The sequence below is a fragment of the Vulpes lagopus genome, chromosome 3 (assembly GCF_018345385.1).
Source record: "Vulpes lagopus strain Blue_001 chromosome 3, ASM1834538v1, whole genome shotgun sequence".
NCBI lineage: Eukaryota > Metazoa > Chordata > Mammalia > Carnivora > Canidae > Vulpes > Vulpes lagopus.
The window spans coordinates 101,083,804-101,092,556 of NC_054826.1; the positions used below are offsets into that span (position 1 = coordinate 101,083,804).

The following is an 8,753-nucleotide window of genomic DNA, read 5'->3' on the forward strand; positions in this document are numbered from 1 at the left end:
GGCGAAGATCACTAACGAGACCCTGGGGCTTTGGATGAAGCCAGACCCCTAAGTGGGCCCAGGGAAACCTATTAAGTAACTTTTCTTACTGCGAGCGTCCCTGGGATCATGGGAGAAGAGGGGGAAATGGTGTGGTGCGGTCGGGCTGTTCCCCACTTTCTGCAAAGTCCTCCTACAGCCTACTGCTGTTTTATCATTTGCATCCAGAGAGGAACCGCTGTTTGATCTGGGCTGTGAGGGGTGAGTAGCATTCCAGGTGGGGAAGGGCACTCTGATAGGGAGAAGGTGTGCAAGGTCAGGGAGGAGCCTGAGACAGTGGCACGTCCAGGCTGCTATGTGGCTTGTGGGAAAGGCACGGGCAGGAGATGGGGCAACCAGCAAGGCCTCCATGTCATGATGGCCAGAACTTGCACTTCTTCCACTCAGGATTTGGGTCACCTGCTCAGGCCAGACTAGATCTCTCCCCTCCCAGTGTCACTGCTGAGACACCTATTTCCTCTGGGGCAGCAGGGTGAGCAAGGTGCCCATCCAGCTGAGGAGCCAAGGATTTAATTCAGGCTGCAATTTGGGGCCTGGTGGCCCTGAGTCTGGGAATGGGGGCTGTTGCCAGCAAAGGGAAGTTGGAATTGATGTCAGTGACCCTGGACAACTTTCCAGGAGGCCTTGGAGGAAGAGCTGCAGTGTGGGTGGGGGTGGGGGGTCTGAAGGAAAGGAACAGAGCCAAGGCCCTTGAAGGCTTCGGGGTCTTGGCATCAGGACACATAGGCCAGGTGACATTGGTCTGCCACCTGCCTCTGCCACCCTGGCCTCTGCACATCCCTCTCTTCTCTGCCACTCGCTGCCTGGTCTCTCTGGAGATCTTGGGCCAGGGCAGAATGTGAGTGACACACAAGGAGCAGGAAGCACACGACAGGACTCGGTGCGTGTCAGCGATCCGTTCCCCAGCGGTTCCTGTGTGCAGGGAGGGCTGTGTGCCTCTGGACGTTACATGTGTCCACCTTCACTACAGTCCTGTGGGGCTGAGGAGGCTGCTGGGGTTGCACGAGGTTAAAACTCTAGCTGTCTGTGCTGGTTGGTGAAGCAGCTGAGACGGAACAGGTGTGTGTGAACCCCAAGGTGCCACTGAGCCATTGTGACTCCAAGAGAAACAGGGATGGACTCCTGCTGGGAGCGGAACTACAACATCACCTCCTGAGGCACTCCCAGGGCCACAGGGCCTGCGACTCCCATCAACGGGGACAGACGAGGAGTCAGTCCCACAGGGAGGTTGGGGCTTGGGCCCCAACATCACAGACGAACTGGAAACCACAGCTCCTCACTCAACCCTGGGCATCCCTGTTATCTGAGGCCACCCCAGGGCTGGGCGGGTGATGCAGAAGGCACCCCACCATGCTGCACACACTGCACATATGCGTGGGAAAGAACACACACACACACACACACACACACACACACACACACAGAGGATGGCTAGGAAAAGCTGTTTTGATATGTATCCTGGCCTGAGGCTCTTCGAAGATCCATAAATTGACAACAGGAGGCCTAGTCTAACGCCTCCCTTGCTGACCTAGTGTTCTAGATTAAGATAATGCCCTTCAGACTCCTTGAATGGGCTCCTAAAACATCAAAGCATCTTTAAAAAATGGTTTACCTTGGGCATATGAACATTGCCACACACACAGCTTTTGGTAAAACCTTACAATATTGGAACTTTGAGAAACTGAAGATTGTCTGGGTCCAACTCTCATCTCATGGGTGAGGAAAGAGGCTGACACACTGTGACCCCCTCGCCATCACCCAGCCATGGCCAAGGATGGGGTTCACAGTCCACGGTGCGGTGGCTGTAGGTGTGGGCTCTGTAGACGTGGGCTGGAGGCCCCAGCAAACAGCCTTCCGGGAGGAGAGGGAGCCCTGGTCAAACGGAGGATCAGTTCAAGGACGGTGGGGTATGCACACCAGCACCAGCACGGGCCCAGGAGGGCGATGGACGGGCTTTGATGGACACCCACCTTGGGGTGACATGTGTGACAGCAACTCGGTCTAGCCAGTTGAGGCCCCTCAGGTAAGGTGAGCTTGCATAAGGCCTCCAAGGGGTCCAGTTTTAAGGATTAGGTGTAAGAAGAGAAAGACGAGAAGAATGTGTCTCTTAGTTGAGCAAATTAAGGGAATAGCAAGCAGCACCTTTGATGGTGGGGCGGCCAGTGAACAGGACCCCCGGTAATTCTGAGGGGGGCACTGGCCTTGAAGATGACCAGGAACGTGGACTCCCTCTCAGGTCGACAGCAACCCTAATGACAAATGCTGAGGAGCACTTTAGGGGAGGAACCCGCAGAAGGTGGGGACAACTGTCTGTCGTGAAGGGACATCATAGGGACACAGGAGGCAGATATTGGCTGAGAAACGGGGATTAATTCCCTCGCTAAATCAGTGAACAACAAACACGATTCATGTCTTCAATTCGAGGAGACCGAATTTCATGGTGTTGCCATGTCAACCGTGGGATGAGTGGATGACACCGAAGCTGCCTGGGGGGCAGGGGTCCTCACCCAGACATAGCCTGTGACTTCAGCCCAGCTCTTGTCTGTAGGTGATGTGGGGACTGCAGAGCATCCCAGGAAGCACCCCCCTCACCACGTGCAGGGACAGGTCTGCTCAGGACATGCGAGTCACGCATCCACCCAGAACCCCGTGGTGCCAAGGTGCAGCAGGGTGGGAGCCCAAAGTCACACGACGAAGGGTGGAATAAGTGTGTGAGCTGGGCCAAGGACTTGGGGCCAAACCTCGTCGGCAAAGAAGGAAGGGAGAGTTAAGCGAAAAATTGTCATCTGTTGTTTGGAGCGTCTGCTGGGGTTAGTGGCGCTGGAGACAGACTGTAGGGCCGGCTGGGGTCCCCCGTGATCTCTGGGGGGAGAGAAACCCAGAGAGGTGAGAGAAAAGGGAAGCGATCCCGGAGGTGTGGGGTGCAGGAGGGGGGTTCATCCACAGTGACTTCTTTTTCTTTAAGATTTTATTTGAGAGAGAGAGCGCAGTCCGGGGCAGAGGGAGAAGGAAAAGCAGACTCCCGCTGAGCAGGGAGCCCGACACAGCTCGGTCTGGTCCCAGGACCCTGAGATCATGACCCGAGCGAAGGCAGCCGCTTCTCAGCCGGAGCCACCCAGGTGCCCCCACCGTGACTTCTGACTTTGGACTTGGGCGCGAGGCTAGCTCCAATCACAGAAGGTTGAGGAAGTTTCCCAGAGAAATGATTCATTACTTAGGGACAGATGGAGTTGGAAGTGTTGGCAGGATGTGCAGGCGGCAATGCTGTCCTAAGAGAAGGGGGGGGCCTGTGGGGGGTCAGGCTGCCCGGTGCAGCTTAGGCCGCGGGCGTGGGTGCTGTTGTTCACGGAGGCTGTGTAACATAGAGCAGGGGCACACCTTCCCCTGGGATGGAGTCAGAACCGAGGGGCCCAGGATTACCATGGGGGTGTCCTGAGTCCAGCTCGGGGGAGAGCTAGAACACGTAAGTCAAACAAAGGACAGTGAAGGACAGTGGCCAGGGCCGGTGAGGAGGGGAGGGCGCGTGGCCTATCCACCGAGGGGGGGGGGTGCCATTTCCCCAGGGACAGGCCTCTGTGGGCGGGGCGCTCTGGTGCTGCCCGGGCCCCTCACCTGGGAGCTCTGTCCCAGGAACAACCATCTCCATATCCCGAACCGGCCACTCAGGAAAGAGCCTGTTCCTTTGGAACTCTGAGCCCTCGGGCCACTGTCCACTCAGGTGAGGCCCATTCCTGACCTTCCTCCCCGAGGGCCGGCTCGGGATGCTGGGAGCGCCTGGGGCTCAGCCCTTAGGCCTCTGCCTTCTGCTCAGGTCACGTCCCAGGGTCCTGGGATTGAGCCCCACACCGGGCTCCCTGCTCAGCGGGAGCTTCTCCCTCTCCCTCTGCCTGCTGCTCCCCTTGCTTGCACTCTCTCTGTGTTAAATAAAATCTTAAAAAAAAAAAAAAAAAAGGACGCTGGGCAGAGCTGGGGCTGGGTGGACAGGTGTGCACAAGACATGTGGGTGCATGGAGGCGGGGGAGAGCAGAGGGCGGCTCCAGACCTCTGAATTCCTGGAGGACATTCCTGGAGCTGACCGGGCTGTGGCAAGCCCCGCAGAAGGCGCTGGCGTCCTTGGTGCCGGGGAGCGGGCCGCGCCTCGGAGAGTGGAGGCCCCGTGTTTTCGGGAAGCGTCACCGCGAGCCCCCTCTCTGGCCTGGACGCCTGTCCTCCCGCAGGTCCCGACATGAGCTCCTGGCCCGCGTCCAACTGGACGGCCCCAGCCGAGTTCGTGATCCTGGGTTTCTCCGGGTGGCCCCAGGGGCTGCGGCTGCTGCTCTTCGCCTTCCTGCTGCCGCTCTACCTGGCCACGCTGGCGGGAAACCTGCTCATCCTGGGCCTGGCTGTGGCGGAGCCTGCCCTGCACACCCCCATGTACTTCTTCCTGGGAGCGCTGTCCGCCGTGGAGGTGGCCTACACGCTGGTGCTGACTCCGCGCATGCTCGCCGGCTTCCTGCTGCCGCCCGCCGGCCTGGCCGTGGCCCGCGCCACGTGCGCCGCGCAGATGGGCCTCTTCGTGGCGCTGGGGGGCGCCGAGTGCCTGCTGCTGGCCGCCATGGCCCTGGACCGCTACCTGGCCATCTGCCGCCCCCTCTACTACCCCCAGCTCATGAGCACGGGGCTCTGCTGGGGCCTTCTGGCCTCCTGCTGTGCCGGGGGCTCGCTCCTGGCCTTGGGGCTCACCACGGCCATCTTCCAGCTGCCCTTCTGCCAGGGGGGCCTAGTGAACCACGTCTTCTGTGACCTCCCGGCGGTGCTGCTGCTGGCCTGTGGGGACCGGCAGCTGCAGGAGCGGGTGCTGCTGGCAGCTTGCCTGCTGCTGCTGGTGCTGCCTCTGGCCCTGATCCTGCTTTCCTATACCAGGGTGCTGGTGGTCATCCTGGGCGTTGGGGGATCTGCGGGCCGCCGCAAGGCGTTCAACACGGTGGCGTCGCATCTCACGGTGGCCGTGCTGCACTACGGCTGCGCCACGGCCATGTACGCCAGACCCCTGAGCAGCCGCTCCCTGGAGGAGGACAAGCTGGTCTCTCTCATCTACATCAACCTCACACCACTGCTCTACCCGGCCATCTACACGCTGCGGAATCGCGATGTGCAGGGTGCCCTGCAGCGGGTGCTCAGCGGCAGGACGCCAGGGACCGTCCACCAGGCTGATGGCAACTAACACCATGCCAGGTGGCGTCTGTCCTGAAGTCTCCCTCACTGAGGGGGAGCCTCACCATTCCAGAGCCATCTGCGGCACCAACTGGGACATATGCCCGATTACAGCCTACGAGGACTCCAGAGGACTCCAGAGTCGGACCACAGCCTCATTCTTTGGTTTCTATGACCATTCCAAGCTCAACAGTTCCTGTTGATGGCTGTGCACTGTAGGATGTTCAGCAGCCCCTGTCTCCACCCAGGAGATACCAGCAGCGCACCACTGATCCCCCCCAGTGATCAAAAATGTCATCAGAGATTGCCAAACATCACCCAAGGGGCAAAATCAGCCCTGGTTAAGAACAACTTCTCTAAACTCTGGCTACACAGTATCTTTGGAAGAGAAATGAGTACTACTGCACAAGAAGTTGATGGCTGCGTTGTTTATAGTAGACCAAAACTGAAAACAATCCAAATGTCCATGAACATGGAATAGACACAAAGATGGGGCACCTGGGTGATTCAGTTGTTTAAGTGTCTGTTGATCTCGGCTCAGGTCATGATGTCAGTGTCATGAGTTCAAGCCCCACGCTGGGCTCCATGCTGGGCGTGGAGCGTATTTTTTAAAAAGAGGGGTTACCTGGGTGGCTCAGTCAGTTTAGTGTCTGACTATTGATTTTGACTCAGGTCATGATCTCAGGGTCGTGAGATCAAGCCCCCCATCAGGCTCCACACTGGGTATGGAGTCTGCTTAAGATTCTTTCTCTCTCCCCTCACCCTGTCCTTCCCCTCCCCATTCTCTCTCTTTCTCAAAAAAAAAAAAAAAAAAAAAGGTTGGGGGGCGTCTGGATGGCTCAGTCAGTTAAACGTCTGCCTTTGGCTCAGGTTGTGATCCCGGGATCCTGGGATGTAGCCCTATATTGGGCTCCCTGATCAGTGGAGAGCTTACTTCTCCCTCTGCCCTCCCCTCTTCCTGCTTGTGCTCTCTCTCCAGTAAATGAAATCTTAAAAAAAGAATAGAAGGGCACCCGGGTGGCTCAGTGGTTGAGCATCTGCCTTTGGCTCAAGGCATGACCCCAGGTCCTGGGATCGAGTCCCGCATCAGACTCCCCACAAGGAGCCTGCTTCTCTCTCTGCCTATGTCTCTGCCTCCCTCTGTGTGTCTCTCATGAATAAGAAAGTCTTAAAAAAAAAAAAGACACAAACAACTTGAGGCATATTTGTGCAGCAGAATTCTACACGGCAATGAGAAAGAATGAAGTCTTCCTGCTAGCAGACACAGACCTAATACCAAGTATAAAGAATGAGACACAGAGTACACACCTAGTGCCTCCCAGCACATAAGGGTGGATGACAGAATCTCTGTGCTGGTTGATATGACTTGGGGAAAGGGTCTGGGTTGGCCCAGGCACTGGGAAATCAGGCACTGGAGCAGTTCTATATTCTGACCTGGCTGCTAATGACACGGGTATACATGTGTTCAAATCTTCATGAAGATGCTGGCTTCAGATCTTTGCACTTAGTTGTATGTAAAATAAACTATAGCTGGGTTCAACTGTTCGCCAAGTCAGGCAAGCCTTTGCTCATGCTTTATGCCCCTGCTGTGCCCACTCTTTTCCTCTTGTTCCACCTATGAAAATGCCTTCCTTCCCTCAGTGACAACTACTGTGACTCCAAAATAAAATTTCAGCACCACCTTCACTTCACTTCACCTACTCAGGCCCCCCACAAAACTATAGTTTGAGCTCTTTAAAGCCAGATCTCACACCCTATTCTTCTAATTCGAGATCCATGAACTTGGGAGGTTCTTAATAAATATCTGATGGGAGAAGTAAACCATATGCAAAGCTCCTGGGTTGTCTGGGGCTTTCACATATGGGCTACGGCATAGCTCTTGAGTCCAACCAAGGAAAAGAATCTATAAGACAGAGTCCTCTTCTGGGATCTGTCCTCAGAGTGTCAGAGCTGGCTGAAAACCTTAACCCCAGATTGTCGGGTCCAACTTAGCAATCAATGCAAGGAGCCCTGGAAGCAGCAGGCTTCCTCTGTTGCAACAGAGGAACTGAGCAATGCAAGGCCCTGGAACAGAGGAATGAACAGAGGAACAGAGGAAGCAACAGAGGAACTGCAGCAATGCAAGGCCCTGGAACCTTGGCATAGTAACAGAAAACTTGGTAGACCTGATTGCACCAGGGTCAGAGTCCCAGATTCTGTGGGAGGGAACTTTGCCTGAAAACATTCCCTGTAGACTCCATTTAGACACTCCCAAGTCTGAGAAGCAGAACCAGTGCAAGCAGAGTCTGCCTACCTAGCCCTGCCTGTTGGCTGGAGAAATAGCACAACTATGGAGGCTGTTTCGGAGCCTGGGGAGAACGGAATCTGTAGGCCACATGGAGGTTCAAGAATGGAGTTATCAACAGCCTCAGGTGACTCATGACAGGGTCTCTTGTCCCTCTGTCTTCCCATGCCACCTGCTTTCCCACCTCTGTGCCTCCCTCAGGCGGGTCCTAGAAGGAGAACAGGATGTCCTCTTGTGCACAGGAAATTCTGGCTGAAAGGCACTAGATGTGCCACCAACCTCCCCGCCCCCGAATCCTCCAGGTATGAGAAGGTCTTGTATTTTTAAGGGGTCTGTGGCACCCGGTGCTTGGACGTCTGTAGCCCTCTGTGGTTGTGCGCTGTGATTTTGCTCTAATTCATCTCCTGAGTTGGGGGTAGGCTCAGAGGGGAGGGGTCCACCAGGGATCCTATGATGCAGGCTGCACCTGCATCATTAGGGTGGGATTAGGGTGGGAGCCACAACTAAGGAGCTGTTTACATTTGACTAGCTTGCAGGCCTCCCTCAGGCGAAAGCAGAAGCAGGTGTGGTGGATTGGGAGCCTTTGTCACCTTTCTAAGGAGGGGACAGGGCGCCCCTGCATCTGTGGGTAGTAGCCCTAGGTCCCCAGGGCCTGGTGAACGGTTGCACACAGTGGGCCTCTGGCCACATCTCTGGGGCAGTATGAACTCAGCATCCAGCCAACTTTCCTAACCCCTCCTGCTGTAATAAAATCTTTTAGAATATTTCACGAGTCTGGAGACACGTAGTTTCAAGTTTGGGGTTCTTTTTTCATCTATTTATTGAGATATAATAGACATGTAATGTGACATTAGTTTCAGGTGTACAACACAATGATTTGATAGATGCATATATTGTAAAATGATCACCAAAGTGCAGTTAACATCATCATCTCACTTTTACCACATTTCTTCCCCTTCTGATGAGAAGTTTTAAGATTTACCCTCTTAGCAGCTTTCAAATATGAGATCGTTTCTCAGTTTCAGATTCTCTATTCCCCACTGATCTGACCTTCAGATTATTACTGGAAAGATCTGCAGTGGATGTCCCCCATGGCCACTTTCCTCTCCATGGTGTCCCAATCGGCCTCCCCAGGATGGGAGTGGACTTGCACCAGCGTGATGGTGATAGGTCATGGGCTGAACCCCTGGGCCCTCAGCCCTGATGCACTGGTGCTCTGCAGGCTGACAAGTCCAGG

At 55.6% G+C, this 8,753-nt stretch overlaps 1 protein-coding gene across 1 annotated transcript; it reads left to right on the plus strand.

The window, feature by feature from the left end:
- Window positions 1–4,264: 4,264 nt before the first annotated feature.
- LOC121487071 (olfactory receptor 10AC1-like) lies at window positions 4,265–5,242 on the plus strand. Its single transcript, XM_041748521.1, has one exon. It carries the CDS (start codon window positions 4,265–4,267, stop codon window positions 5,240–5,242), a length of 978 nt encoding a protein of 325 aa, XP_041604455.1.
- Window positions 5,243–8,753: the final 3,511 nt, after the last annotated feature.